A 16,489-nucleotide genomic window follows, 5' to 3' on the forward strand; every position below is an offset into this window, starting at 1 on the left:
GTAATGAGGTTTTACTTATGATTAATGGAAATACAATATTTATTGCATCATTATAATGATTTTAAATAAGTACCACGCCACTGTTCCTCATAATAGTAAAAACTGAATATTAATTTATAAGATTTGTATAAATTTGTCTTACGTACTCGGCTACACTAACCACAAATGATGATGTAACGTAACCTGTAAGGCTGTAAGTGTAATACCGTAAATGTACTAATAATTTTTTTAATTTCTTGTTTGTGTTCTTAACATTTTTGGATAAAAGAGTTATTAAAAAATATATATGTATTAAATAATAATATATATTTTTAAATATTTTTTTTTTTTTTTTTTTAAATGCCAAGATCTAAGGTTAACAAGTATATATGACATTATGTAGTGTTCATATAACTTATTGTAATATATATATATTTTTTTAAATCTTGGGATTGTGGGTTAAATTGTGTTAATTTAAAAGATCTCCTGCTTTTTTACAAAATCTCTTGCTTTTTCAACACACACCTCCTGCTTTCTCTTGACTAAAGGTTGACAGGTCTGGTCACAGCTATGGCATGTGGCCTATGAGATGACAACGAATTTCACTCACATTCAAAACTGAAATAAATTATAATTACATGTATAAAGCTCCTAATAAATGTATTGAATAATGTGTACTTTAGTTATTTCAAAACAAATATTATATATTTCTATTTAATTTTTATTGCTCAATTGACCTTCGTCAGAACAGCAACAAAAGCTAAACCTAAGGACAATTGTTAAATATAGACAGACAACTAATTCGGAGCATGCGCATATCGCACGACCGATCTAATCAACCGATGTAAATAATGTCCACTTCCTGCAGGACCGTACAACTTACATTAAAAAAAAAAACACAATGGCACTAGATTATTTGTCCACTGTTCAGTTTAGAAGAGTAAATTTTTGGGTTAAAAGATGTGTTGGTTGTTTGAGGCATCTGGAAAACATTGGCTTAGTGGCTTTGCTCGAATCTATTAACAAACATGTGAAACTTTCCAGGCAAACACGAAGACGTTCTAGCAAGAGTTTATAAGCACATGCATGCTGCAAGTGTTTTAAAACAAACTGCATCAAACTGCTTCAACTAAAAAATTACCATCAATATTAAGTTTGTCACTGTCAAAGCTTGACAAATGACAAATTCGTACCGGACTAATAAATTGACCACATTTTAATTACTTTCAAGGAAATACTCTATATATTGGCTGAACAAAATTTGTTCCAGTGTGAGCCCTGATAAAAAAAAAACTAACCTTCGTAAACTAAAATAATAAAGCTGGTTAATATGTGCACCGTTTCTCAAACCAAAATGGCCATGCTAATAAATAGTTTCAGTTCTGAACATACAAATCAGGTGCGACTTAAAAAGGCACTTGCAGGCCTGTCAAGTATATTTGGTAAATAGATAAAACATGTGTTGAGACTACATTAAGGCTTTTGCAGCACTCTAGTGTTCCTTACAACTGGTGCAAATGCTCTAAAAATATACCTGTCCTAAATTATTAAATAATATAATTCTTCGTATCATTCATACATCTGTTTGAACATATAAATCAGATGCAACATTTGTAATCACTAAACATTATCACCAATAATCACTAAACATTACCACTAATAATCACTGAACATTATCACCAATAATCACTGAATATTATCACCAATAATCACTGAATATTATCACCAATAATCACTGAATATTATCACCAATAATCACTAAACATTATCACCAATAATCACTGAATATTATCACCAATAATCACTGAATATTATCACCAATAATCACTGAATATTATCACCAATAATCACTAAACATTATCACCAATAATCACTGAATATTATCACCAATAATCACTAAACATTATCACCAATAATCACTCAACATTATCACCAATAATCACTGAATATTATTACCAATAATCACTAAACATTATCACCAATAATCACTGAAACATTATCACCAATAATCACTAAACATTACCACCAATAATCACTAAACATTACCACCAATAATCACTGAATATTATCACCAATAATCACTAAACATTACCACCAATAATCACTAAACATTATCACCAATAATCACTAAACATTATCACCAATAATCACTGAATATTATCACCAATAATCACTAAACATTATCACTAACAACATATTGTTATCACAGAATGGAAGATTATAATAAAATGATCTGGAAACAAAAAACATTTTGTGAAAGATCACATCTGTCAGTCTTGTTATTAGTTTTTCCTCACATATTGCCGTAAGTCATCCATTTTGGTGACCTGTGAGTAAACCATAAAACTAATTTTAATTGACTTTTGGTGATTTAGTGATAAGGCTAGTAAGTAAATATTTTCGGAGAATGTCCTAAATATGTCCAAGGTTGTCTTTGTCTCTTGCCAGTTCCATATAAGCACATGTCAGTAGCTGAAAAAGAACAAGAGTAAACACATCAGTATAATAAAAAAAACATTTACATTTTTAAACAGCATTTAGACTTGCATAGCTAAAAAACCTCACAATAAATCTAAATACTTGTGTTCGACAGTAGATGTACCAGACATGTATATGGTTTTATACAATAAATATTCACCTTTAAATACAATCTAATTTTTAAATTATCTGATTTTAAAATGTCCGTACCTCATCTGTGTCTTTTACATTGCTGTAATCCTTTTTTCCTTCTGCCCGACTTGGTGCAAGACTTTGCTGAAAACAATTAAATATATATATACTGTATTTGCACGAAATCACCGAAGCCTATTCTAATTAACATATAAATATACTTTATATGATGGTTAATATCAAACCATCTTCCCCAGTTGGTGGCTCTATAAATCAGTTAACAAATTACACCTACAGCTGTTATTGTGCTTTGAATTAGAAGTCAAAATACTCTGATCGTAAGTAGAGACAAATAGTTACCATATCCCAAGGTATTGGAGTTCCAGGAGGAAATCGTAGTGCATTTTTCTCCACATAGCCAATCTCTCCTGATGTCAGCGAATCAAGATACCTGTAAAACATCAATGATATTTAAACTATATAAACTATGTTTAACAGACTATACAATAAAATATGTTTATTACACAAAAAAAACCTTTTTAAATATCTTTGTTTTTAAAATCTATTTTAAACAGTTGTTTTAATAGGTACTTCAAGCAACTGGCTTTTATCCAAAAACATGCTTGATAAAAATATCTAGGTATAACCTGTTGTATATATATATATTCAGACAGTAGACTATCAACTGACATTTTTAAAACCTAGTTTTCAGTACTAAAATGTCCATGTATGTTATAATAAAGAAACATACAATTATTCTTGGTCTACACAAAAACAAACTACTGGGGGGGGGGGGGGGGGGGTCTTTTGTTTTAAGGTTGTTGTTTTTCTCTTCTTTTTTTTAATAATGTAGAAAATGTTGATAATTTTTAATTTTCATGACCTCTCAATTTGTTATTCCTATTCACCTACCCCACAGATTGGTCCAAACTTTCCAAGAGCTAATGAAATATTTCCATCTGTTAGGAGTATATAATTGGTTGGATGTTTGGATCAATCCATGGGTGGGGGGTGGGGGGGGATGTTGCAATTTAAGAAGTCAGGTTGGTGAAAAGAAATACCTTGAACACACTTCCAAGTCATTTCTCATCTTCTGCTCAAAATCTTTATGTTCATCTTGCAGTGACCTGGATTAAATATGTAGATAAGATAAAAAAATAGACAACTTGAATTTTAACATTCGTAAATATTTTTGTGACAATATCAACAAAATGGTACGTTTACATTTCTATAAACTCATTATCTTCAATGTTCATTCATTTTTAATTAGCTAAACACAGCTCACCAGTACTGAAGGTAATAAAATATGTTTTATAGGCAACAGTCACTAAAAATCTCATAAAACTATTAAATGAAATAAATCTAAAATAATAACATTTAAATATGTCCATCACCACCCCTCCCACCCCCCCACCCCCCCGAACCCCATCCCTTAGATAAAATATTCATTTAATGCCAATTATGCTACATAAACATTTACATCAAATATATAAAAAGTTGTGTTATAATTGACACAGCTAGGTTTTACAAGTACGCAGCTATACATAACTCACAAAATTCTTCTCTGCAAAAAGTTGACATTTTCTTCCATTTCATTTCTTGAAACCTTCATCCTTTCTTCAAAAGCTTGCTTGGCGGCATCTTTCAGTGTGAGAATATTGTCTGTGTGCCTCCTGTTGTCAATCTGCAGGTGTTGGAAAACTTTAAAGTTCATTATCCACAGATGAAAGTTTTCTGGATAAATCCAGAATTGCAGAATTTTAGTCTGTACAGTATTTCCAGTGTTATTTGTTTTTTTGCTGTTTGCCCAAATTTGTCCATATTTTCCATCCAAAACTTACAGTGTTGTTTCATTTGATACTTCGCAGACATTCTGCATAGGGGTCATCATTTTAGGTCACTGTGTAACTCTAACCCTAGGGACAATTTCAGTACCTAACTACCAATAGTAAACTTTGCCGATTTAATTTTTTTCGAGACCCCTTTCATCTCTGATTATCAGTCACCAATGCCATACAAAATAATCGATCCCACATATAATATTTACATAATTTACTTACGAATATTAAAATTGTAATGTAATATCGCAATTCTCAATTGATACCAATTTATATAACTTGTACATGAGAAATGTGTAGCGATATAGCACAATTAATGGTATTATTTAAAGTTACATTCTCTAGTTACCATATTATAACATGTACAAATATGAAATACAAGATCAAATGCACTTTTAAAAAACTTGTGTGTTCACTATGAACGGAGATCCCTGCACACGAGCCTTTTTTAGCAAGGGATCGTTTATATGTACCTTCCCACAGACAGGATATCATATACCATGGTCTTTTATATATCTGCCGATGGGGATCGATCTTAGACGGCCGCGCATTTCCAAAAAACACCTTTTTAGGTCTAAGTAATGAATAAAAATAACATATAGTCTTGAAAAATGTTACGTAAATCTAATACAGTACCCTCTTCCTCTACCCCTAGAGCGTTATGTAATTAGTAACACCCCCTTACATGTAAAGCGTATGCCAACAGCTGGCCACTGTCAAAATTTCAAGGCAAATTCCCCACCCACTGACCCCTGGAAAGGCGTTGTACCATACCTCTATGGATATAAATATGTTTTGGAGATGACCCCTCAATCAAGACAATTAAATTTGTTCAAACATTGCGAAATTTCATGTGATCTCTTGTTGGGGAATTCCACACTTGTGATAAGCCAATGAAAACCGAGATCGGTAGGAGCCCGTCAAAAGTGTCCCACTTTCGAAATACTGGCTTTGTTTTGACCTGGATAAGCCAGCGTAGTGAAACCAATGCGGAGTGCGGCGTCATATATGCACCAAACGTAATTGGATTTTCTGTTCTATATGCTTAAATAATAAAATTATTCCGGATACTGCCGCTTTAAAAAAAACAAATACACTTTTAAAAAAGTACTATAATATCTATAATAATTTTTCACTAGTCAACCGGACAAGTACATCTAGAAATGTACTTGTCCACCAATATTTTCACTTTTCCAAATAGGCTGTAAGTTTTATTCAAGTGCGAAAACAATGTTTTTGGTTGCTCAAAATAAAACAGCATTATACATTTTTACTTGTCCACTGGACAACCATTGAGGTACATTGTGTTTGTCCCAGCAGATTATCACTTGTCAGGACAAACAGACAAGTGCTTATTTCGAACACTGTAATATGTTTTCTCAAAAATGTTAAAAAACTTACACTTTTCTTTGGCAGTGGACGTACTGACACGTTGTCAAGAGTCATAACATTTGAGGCTCGCAGTATATCAGCTTCATAATGTCGCTCTCTGTCAATTGGGTTTCCCTTAATTAGAGAGATAGTATTTTAATTATTACATCTTTAATGAATCTATTACATGTGCATGTAATATAATAGCATAACTTGTAGCATATTCCATAAAATAACAAGATGTGATAATATACAAATCATATACTACCAGTAAATTAAAATTTAATTATCTGGGTTACTGTAATATAACCAATTATATAACACAAAAAATAGAAAAGAAATCCATTGACACTAACTGATTTATTGCCAGAAAATAATTGGAAGTATTAGAACACATGATTGAAAAGAACTAGATACCTGCTTTTTACAGATTGTTGGAGAAAAACCCATCACAAACAATTGGTGGAAATACCCCCCCAGTTCTGAACACTTTCCCCGAGTAGTGCATTAACACCTTCTTTGGAATAAATAATAGGGAAATGAAAACAAATCCATAATATTACACAATGTTTTCTTCCAGCATAAGGCTTTTCGATTTCTCATCTTTTTCTTTCATTGTTAATAAATAATGTTTAATTCAGATGTCAGTAACTCACATGCAGACAGAGAACCTGCAGCCACTTGACTTTCTGGAGAACTCTCAGCACATCGTCAAAATTCATAATGTTGTTATCTGCTGCATTCAGTACACGAATGTGAAACAAACTGGTAACTGGAACAATGTCATACTGGAAAAAAAAACCCAACATATTTTAAAATTAGTATTTGTGTAACTGTAACAAAACTTGTTTGCTTGAACCTCTATCAACTTATAAAATCTGACAGAACTTATTTTTCTGTTGGCCAGTTTCCCTATCTGCTTTAATGAAATAGCAACTGACCAACTGACTGTAAAATGGGGGTACAGATGAAATAGGAAACACATTTTATTTACGATTATATGGCATCAGTCATATGGTTAAGGACTACACAAATATTGAGAGAGGAAACCCGCTGTCGCCACTTAATGGGTTACTCTTTTCGATTAGCAGCAAGGGATTTTTTTATATGCACCATCCAACAGACAAGATAATACATACCACGGCCTTTGTTACGTTGTGGAGCACTGGTTGGAATGAGAAATAGCCTAATGGGTCCACCAACGGGGATCGATCTTAGAACGCTTTACCTCCCGCCCCCAGATGAAATAATGCACAGGTATTAAGGATAGTCTCATTAGATTAAACAGACAAGTGTTACTCAAATCAATTATGACAGTCTCGTTATATATAAAACTATTCCAAAAATAAATACAGGTGTGCCTGTATTCTGAAACCTATAAAACATTTAAATAAATTGAAATACATGCCACAACTTATTCCAATGTCATCCTTGCAAAAGAATTATCTCCCTTTACTTGCAAACTGCCCTGTGTTAACTGGTTGGAGCACATCGTGACGTTAGAAAACGATCACAATACAGGTTTGGGTGATGTTAAATAAATATGACAGGGTGGGAACCAGTGAAATTGTTAGTGGTTGCTTACGACAAAATGTCTGAACTGACTGCAGCACAGACTTTTTAAAATCTTACCCTGTTTATGTATCTGAAATAAACCAACTTACCAGCTTATTACGCTGGACATAAAGCTCTTCTAGTTTAGACAGTGCAGAAATGCCCTCAAGACTCATCAACTACAACAAAAGCAACACAAATGAAATAAAGATATTTATCTTTGTTAAGGTACAAAATATTGATGGCATACAAGTACAATATTTGGTAAAAGAACCATACATTAGTAATACCTATTAATTTTAACTGACACTACAGTAGTTTTTCTTTTCGCTCAACATCACAAATTGACAATAGCACTCGATTATACTTTATTGAAAATTCTCTTCCCCATCACTTAATTAATGAAGTTATAAGTAATACATAATAATTGCAAATAAATGTTCATGTTTGTACTTGTTTAAAAATCATAGCTTGAAATACATTTGAATTACGTATGCAGCTACCCTTACGTGTCAATCTGGCCCTGCATGTGCTTATATACTTAAAAGTCTAGGTTCAATTAAAGCTCTAATAAAGTAGCATGTAGTTAAAGTCTTGATGTTTCTAAAGTGTAGACTTGAAAGAAAAGGTTAACGTTGTTTTGTTTAATGACACCATTAGAGCACATTGAGTAATTAATCATTGGTACTGGATGTAAGATATTTGATAATTCTGACACAGTCTTCAAAGGAAACCTGCTACGTTTTCATTCCATGGATCAGCAATGGATCTTTTGGTGTTTCCTGCTCTTTCCCATAAACAGGATAGCACATACCACATAGTTTTTGATATACCATTTATGGAGCAGTGTTTTTTATAGTGGTTCAGTCTTATGACCCAATACTGACTGCACTAGATCTCACTTCCTAGACTTAAATGTTTATCAGCAAGGGCCCATATTAAAGAAACAAAAATGTTTTTAAGGCTAGCTGTAACCAACTAACTTTGTTATTGCTGATGTTCAGAACACGAAGATTAATCAAGCTAGGCATGGCAGAAATATCCTCTATCTCGTTCATGCTGAGGTTGAGTTCCACCAGTGCTATGCTGTTAGCTAATCCATCGACACGCTTGATGAAGTTGTGAGACAGATTCAACGAATACAGATGTCTTAAAACTTCAATACCCTGGAAACTGAAATGTTATAATATACAAGTAAAAACAAATAAACGTAAAAGACGATGTCCTGGAGAGGAAAAGGCTCAGGTAAAGTAATTCCTCTAAGGTCTTCATCTCAATTAAATAAAATAAAAAAAGACACAAGAAAATAGCAAGTAACATGAAAGGGTTAAATCATGAACCATCAACGACATTTTTAATAAGGTTCCATTTTCTTTCTCTTTCTTTCTTTTCTTTTTCCCCTTGTTACATGTTCCTCTGTTAATGTGCTTTTTTGCAGAGCACCTCAAAGACGTGACATTTTAAAATTAATTTAATTCAAGCAATGATTTTACATTTATGAGCATTACACTTTCCTGAAGAACTGAATAGAAAGTCCAGATAGGGGAGAGATGGGGCCCTCGTTAGAATGCTCATTAGAAACATATTTTAAAACAAAAAAGTACACTCCACAATCATTTTGAGGAGTGATTTGTCACTCTCCTTGGGTTTTCAAAAATGAAAGTCTTCCTGATTATTAGAATTAAATCTCACTCACCTGCTAATCTGGTTCAGTGAAGCATCAAGTGATCTGAGATTTCTGAATGGAAGAAGACCATCATGTGACAAACTAACTAACTCATTGAGACCAAGGTCCATGCGCAATATTCTTGATGGCATTTCCAGGACTGACACAAGACGAGGTTGTGGCACGCTATATAAATGTAAAAATTATAAGAGAGGTTAAAAAATCAATGCTTGAGTTGTGGTCTTCCATTTCTCATTGGCAAAAGAATGGTGAAGTTTGTAAACAAAATAGAGGAAGCCATAAAATATTTGTTCTAAATCTATATACAACATTCCTCTTTGAGGATATATAAGTATACCCATCCCCTACAAAATCTTAGTATTCACTGTTAAATTAATATCTAAACAAAATGAAATTATTTCAAAACTGCTATTGGTATTAAAAAAACAATGGCACCAGTCATCACTGCTAAGTCAGTTCAATGTAAATGTAGTGCTGAAAAGCAAAACCGGAAAACAAATTTGCTTGCACTTAGAAGACATTTGACAGCAAGTCCGGATGAAAGACACACACTAAACTCTGGGAAAATGCTGAGAACCTCAGGAAGATGGCAAACTTCATTGCCACATCCTGATTAATTATTGATATGAAGGCCATAAAAAGATCGAGTACAAAAGATCAGCAATGCAGTTGTGCAGTCAAATATTTCAAAAGATGTTCACATAATAGGTTTTATGTTCAACATTTTAGACAAAGTTTACTGTACATGTATATTTTGTGTTTGTCATGTGCATGCAGGGCTGGAAATAGCGGCCTACAAAAAGCAGTCCACTAAAACAACAACAAAATTGCAGTTCATTTTTGAAGAGAGAGATATATGGACGATTATCTCATCTACTATTTATCACATAAATTGGTCATATTTTAATTGCATAATGCACTAAAATATATCTCAGAGGTCTTAATTTTCCACACAATATCTCACACCCTCCCCTCAACATGTATTGTCTTATTTATAGAAGGACATTTTTTTTTTCTTCTTAGCATGACATTATATCTTTTGGCCTGCGACTTTTAAAAAATAACAGCAGGCCATATTTTACTTATTTCAAGCCCATCACATGTATTTATATAGTATTCAGATTTACATTTCTTTGCCCCATTCGAAGCTGTAGGCCAGTGTTTTCACTCTGCACATCTTGAGATCGAGCTGATAGTAATGTGTTGAATGCTTCACACCCCATCCTTCAATGAGGGTCGGGAGAGTGGAAATCCGGCGTTCTACAAATTCTGGTGTCAATAATGTTTCCATGCTGTCAAGTCCACTCCACGGGTTCAATTCATATCAGTTGCACCTGAAACAAAACAAAATAATCTGTGTGTTTATCAAGTTGACATATTGAACATGTAAATCTATGAATCATCAAAATGACTCCAAAACAACAACAAAAACCATACGTAAGAATACATGCTAATATACATAAGTGCATTAACATGAGGCAATTCAGTGAACATTTAAATTAATAGTGACAATATTAATTAATATTTTAAGCAATGTTTTAGCATAACATTGTTCAGTAATTATTATTGTACCATGACTTGGTGTTTTTCTCTTTGATGTCACATTTGGTGTAACTGCAATACCAGTTTGGAATGTCACTATTGCGAGGGCCGTGGCTAAAATAACCTGCACTGTTTTGACCACACAGAGAAAAATAAAGCTTAAGCTAATAAATAACAAAAACAAAAACAAAAGTAAATTGTGATAAATGGGTATTTTTTTTAGATCAAAACTTGAAACAATGTAAAAAAAAAAAATCAAAATAAAACATTACAGAGACACAAACTATTCTGTAGTCCTATTCAACTATTTTAACTTAAATGTGCACTTTTTTTAGTATATCCTGAGCAGTAGAAAAGAAAATTACAATTTCAGGACACAACAGGTGAACAATCACAGTGATTTGTAATGTCACGCATCCATTTTATGCAAGTCGGGAATATCGGCTAAAATTTCCTGGCATTCGTTGAAAATTTTAATCGCCTATCTTGTATTTTTGTGTTTTGTTCTGCTGTTCGGAAATTAAACGTTCAATAATGTCATCTGTCACAGATTTGAGAAAATGTTAGATTATCCAAGTAATCATATTCCATACTGGAAGCCAGCTGCAATAATGTGTAATCATCAAGATCGGAAAAAAATCTGTCAAATTCAGTGGAGTGTTTGTGGATATAGAAAAGGCGTACGACATGGTCTGGCGACATGGCCTGTTAATTAAAACATATCAAATGGGGATCAGAGGAGCGATGTTCACTTTTATTTATAGATTTTTGGAAGATAGAACATTCGCTGTTAATGTTAATAGTTGTTTTTCCCCCATTTTGACATTGGAAAATGGTATCCCACAAGGCTCAGTGATAGTGCCCACTTTATTTGCAATTTTTAATAATGATTTGGCTGAGGCACTTATCACTACTAACAAAAGTAATAAAACTAAATTAAGGATCGGTCTTTTTGCAGACAATACTGCCTTCTGGAGAGTTGGAAATAACTATGATGACCTTCAAAAAGATCTCCAGTTGGATGTTAATAATTTAGCTTTGTGGTCTAGAGCTTGGGGTGTTACCATTTGTAAATCTAAAACTAAAAGTATCATTTTTCATTAAAAAAAAAGACAATTTAAATCTCTGTGCAATCTAAAACTTAAACTGAACGAGGTTATCATTAACCAGATGCAATCGGTCAAATTTCTAGGAGTAATCTTTGACCACAATCTTAGTTTTGGAGAACACATAGCTGAGGTGACTGGTAATTGTATTATATATATTAATTTACTTAGAGTATTATCAGGCACACCGTGGGACGTTGATATAAAAATGCTGCTCATGATCTTTGAGGCCTTTATGGTGTCCAGATTGCAGTATGGCGCTCAGGCCTTTGGATGTGCCTCCCAGACTCAGCTGAGAAAACTGGATAGTGTGTATGGTAGGGCACTCAAAATAATAGTTGGGGGCACTATCTGCACACCATATGATAGTGTCTTGGTAGAGCTGGGGGTAATGCCATTGGCCTTGAGGAGAATCAGGCAGGGGTTGAAATATATAAATAAAATTTGTAACCTTGTGCCTGACTCTCCAGTTAACAACCTTAAACCTGTTAAAATTAATATAAACAGAGATAGGGACATATCTATTGTATCTTATCTTAATAAATTTGCGAATGACTTTGGGATGGTTGGGCTAGCACTAAGCAGAATAGAGACTAATGTCGATCTGATGTGGCAGGTCACCATTCCAAAAGTTCATTACCACATCAGGGAAGAAATTATTAAAACTAATAATTTGAATTTCAAGAAAATTATATTTCAAGTAGTGGTTGGGGAATTTTACCCAGATGTGACTCAGGTCTATACAGACGAGTCAAAGGACCCAGCCACTGGAAAAACAGGAATGGCCTTTCTTATAAAAAATTTAAAATCTACAAAGAAATCGGTAGCTATTAGGACTAGGCTATTGGATAATATCTCAGTTTATACTTCAGAGTTAATGGCCATACTGTATTCCCTGAAGTGGATAGAAAGATATCATAATAATAATAGCCCCAATAGATATGTCATTTTCTCTGAGTCTTAGTGCCCTGCAGGCAATCAATGGAGCCCACAGTGTCAGACCCAAAATTATTCAAAAAATTTATAAAATTTATTATAAAATAGTTGCCAAGGGGACTGAACTCATTATGGAATGGGTCCCGGCGCATATTGGAATAGCTGGCAATGAATCAGCCGATGTCAATGCAAAAAAGAGCTTGTAGGAACCTACTGTCGGTGCATGTTCCAGTGGAACATAATTTTAATGAAATAAACTCCATGGGCGAACCACACTTTGGAGCCCTGTGGCAAACTGAATGGAACCACAGGACCAGAGTGTGGCATGCTTATATTAAACCAAAAGCGACCACTCCTGGACCAGTTTCAAGACTTAGAATGGGTGTTTCTTCTGCTCTAAATGATTTTAGATTTAAAATTAGAAAAATTAAGTCCCCCCCAATTGTTTTGTATGTCATAAAATTGAAGATGTAAAATATGTTTTGATTGACTGTACTAAACATGATAAAATTAGACTGAAACTGGTAAATTATTTTATTAAAATTAATTTGGACTTTAATGCATTTAATCTTTTGAATCCTCCAAAAGAGAATAAAGTTATAATAGACAGATTGTTGGTCGCTTTTGTGTATCAATCTAACATTAATATTTAATAATATAGGAGATTCCATGGTCCGGACCTAACCATAGCTTAAGCATTGTTAGATTGGTGCAAATATGGCTGGCCCGGACATTATTTGGAGTCTCCCCTCTTGGTAACTGCACTCAATTCATTGTCTGCTCCTCAACTGTCCCTTGCCGTTGGAAGGATGTTACATTCGCGCCTATTGTCCGGTCTCTAATCGCTTCCTCCGGTTGCAACCTAGCACCTGGCTTGCTTGGAATTTTAATTTTAATGTAATGTACCGGGTTTTTTAAATTTACGTTTTTAATAAATGAATTTTGTATACAGAAGTAATATGTAATATTTTAATATATCTATTTTATAAATGTGGTGTTGGTATTGATGGATGAATGTGTTTTGTTATCTGGCAGTAACAGCCCCCTGCTCGCTGACCAAATATACTGTATAAAACGTTTTTAATTTTTATTTTGGTGTTATATTTTTTCAAATTAATAGTTTTACAAGCGTGCTCATTTTAATTTGTTTTAATTTATTTTATACAGTTTTTAATCTTATTGAAATAAAAAGAAATCGGAATTCAATGGGGAGGTGTGCTGCTCCTATCCTAGTTGGTGGAACCTGGTACTATACCCCGTTTACATCCTCTAGTGTTCTAAATTAAATTAGTGCCAACGTCTGTTGAATGACATAACGTTCTGTTTCTCTTGATTAACAGAGAGGCGCCTCTGGACTTCCGGATCACTTGAATACGTTTCATTCTGCCAGACTCACCAGACGCTAACTTTTAAACCTCACCTTTCTTCAATACAGCAGCGGAAATCTACTTTTGGGCTGCTCTCCTAGCAACCCCTCCGCTGGACTATCAACATTGAGGGGCATCGGAATTGGAGGGTGCGACGGTTGGATTGGCTGGGGGAGCTTTGGGTGGGCGAGGGGTATTCCACCGGAAATAGGATAGGTGCCGTAGGGCGTAGGCGGTTTTGGCCGTAGGGGGAGTTAAGTTTGTCCGGGGGCCTGCCCCCCCCCCCCTCGGACCCCCCCCCCCCCAAGTTCTGGTCGCACTGAAGCTCCCAATAGGATTGATGCCTCCCTTAATCTCGCCCCACCCACTAAATAATTTAATTTAATCTGCCCCAAGTTGGGCCTCTGGCCTCCAGAGGCCGAACCCGTGGGGACACATGCTCGAAACCCTAGTGGTATATGAGCATGGAATTTTTTTTCAGATCGGATCAAATTAATTTTCAAACCAAATCACATCACCGCAAGTGCACAACTGATGCAAGATCAACTTAAGTAAATGGCCGCAAAAGTGATTACGTCATACAAAGGGTGTGGCCTCATGACAGCTGTCAGTCATGGTACAAAACAGTTATATCATGGTTTTGATTTATTAAATGTATTTAGACAGTGGGCACTCGACTAGAGCCACTGTTTAAATACAGTTAACTCATCAAAACCATGATATAAGTATTACTTACTTATCAAGTGGGAGGATTTTTCTTTGGCACTATCATCTAAGACAAAGTTCAGAGACTGAATCAATTGTTAAAATTGGTTGTTTAGCAATTTTGTGTACATGCGTTTACACATTTTGACAGAACGAACTGAATGCTAATGAATAATTTTAATGGGATTGACAAAATCTGTACTGAAGATGTTCGATCTAGGTTTCATTTAATTTTATACTATATACAAATATTTTGTACATTTCTGTGATAATATGCTCTTAGCTTCTCAAGTTGATGTTTAAAAAAAATATTTTTGGTCCTGTTGCATTGATTTGACATTTAATTGTGTTAGCTACCAGTATATTGAAAAAGATTAATAAACAAATTTATTAATAAATATATCTTTTTGAATTAATTAGGTTTCACCGACAGTGTTTTGTTTAATGACACCACTAGACGGTAGACCACATTGATTTATTTATTGGTATTGATATATTGATTTATATGCACCATCCCACAGACAGGATAGCACATACCACGGTCTTTGATATGCAAGTCGTGGTGCACAGGTTTAGCGAGAAATAGCTCAATGGGCCCACTGACTGGGATCGATCCTAGACCGACAGCGCATCAGGCGAGCAATTTACCACTCAGGACCACTGGGCTACATCCCGCACTGTGACCTATTGTCCGAACCAAATTGTTAACAACTACGAAAAATTACTCTCCTACCTTTAATTGTCGTTAGAATTCCTTCAAAGTTTGTCCAGACACAAATCTTGAAAAAACCATTACAATGACACAGATTCCACATACCAGATGATAACCATGTCACCTATATCAACTTCGCTGAGAGCGCATAGGGAAAAAAGCATGTAATTTTGCCTCGGCTGCCATTTTGACTTTTTATGGAATATTCTTCAAGAGGGGTGAAAGGATAGGACTTAATCTAACAACGTCATAACATGTTATGATATAAAAGCAAACGTGATGACGTCATATTTTTATTATTTTTTATTATTATTATTATTTTAATGATACCACTAGAGATCATCGATTTCATATTAATTGTGTCACATACTTTGGATGCTTTCACACCTCTTGAAGAGTATTCCATAAACAAGCAACATGGCAGACAGCAGAAAACTGCATGTATTTTTCCCTATGCAATCTCAGCAAAGACAATATCGGCGACATCGTTGCAGTCTGGTGTGTGGAATCTGTATATTTGTTGTGGGTTTTTTTGCGAGGAAAGAGTTCCGTATTTTCCCCACTACTACAAACGATGTAGTGCTAGGCCTGGATTTGAACTCAAACATTATGTTGGTTTTATAGAATAAATTGTTTTAAAAGATATTTTATATAACTATCGCTAACCCTAATCCTAACCTTAAACTAATTCTAACAAATATTTCTTTAAAATCATTATGGGGGGAAATAAGGAACTCATGCCGTTGTTAACGAATGCCAGACAACTCGGCCCGGAGGACAACTCAGCCCAGACAACTCAGCCCACGTCGAGACAGCTCGGCCCAGAGTTCTGAGACAACCCGGCCCACCGCAAGACAACTCGGCCCGGAGTCCAGAGACAACTCGGCACATGAACAATCTTGTCTATTGTTGAACAATATTGTTGAACAAGTGTTGTTTTTTAAATTAAAGTATTCTCACAGAAATAAAAGAATGTGTTTTTTGTTAAATTGATAAATTGCTGATCCATTTATCTTTGAAGATAGTTTCCGGTGTTCGAATAATTTGTTTTTGTTCTACAGTCAGTGACCTAAACATTGGAG

At 34.4% G+C, this 16,489-nt stretch overlaps 1 protein-coding gene across 1 annotated transcript in view; it reads right to left on the reverse strand.

Moving 5' to 3' along the window:
* Positions 1-331: 331 nt before the first annotated feature.
* Positions 332-16,489, reverse strand: part of LOC121376088 (protein phosphatase 1 regulatory subunit 7-like) — a 17,049-nt gene continuing 891 nt past the window's right edge. The window contains exons 2-12 of the mRNA XM_041503868.1: positions 10,167-10,373; positions 9,049-9,204; positions 8,336-8,525; positions 7,463-7,531; positions 6,455-6,586; positions 5,829-5,933; positions 4,143-4,273; positions 3,651-3,716; positions 2,950-3,040; positions 2,668-2,733; positions 332-2,451 (exon numbers count right to left, since the gene is read on the reverse strand). Of these exons, the coding sequence (XP_041359802.1) occupies positions 2,392-2,451; positions 2,668-2,733; positions 2,950-3,040; positions 3,651-3,716; positions 4,143-4,273; positions 5,829-5,933; positions 6,455-6,586; positions 7,463-7,531; positions 8,336-8,525; positions 9,049-9,204; positions 10,167-10,330 (1,230 nt within the window). The 5' untranslated portion in view covers positions 10,331-10,373 and the 3' untranslated portion in view covers positions 332-2,391. The remainder of the gene's footprint in view (positions 2,452-2,667; positions 2,734-2,949; positions 3,041-3,650; positions 3,717-4,142; positions 4,274-5,828; positions 5,934-6,454; positions 6,587-7,462; positions 7,532-8,335; positions 8,526-9,048; positions 9,205-10,166; positions 10,374-16,489) is intronic.

This window comes from Gigantopelta aegis, chromosome 6, assembly GCF_016097555.1.
Source record: "Gigantopelta aegis isolate Gae_Host chromosome 6, Gae_host_genome, whole genome shotgun sequence".
NCBI classification, from domain to species: domain Eukaryota; kingdom Metazoa; phylum Mollusca; class Gastropoda; order Neomphalida; family Peltospiridae; genus Gigantopelta; species Gigantopelta aegis.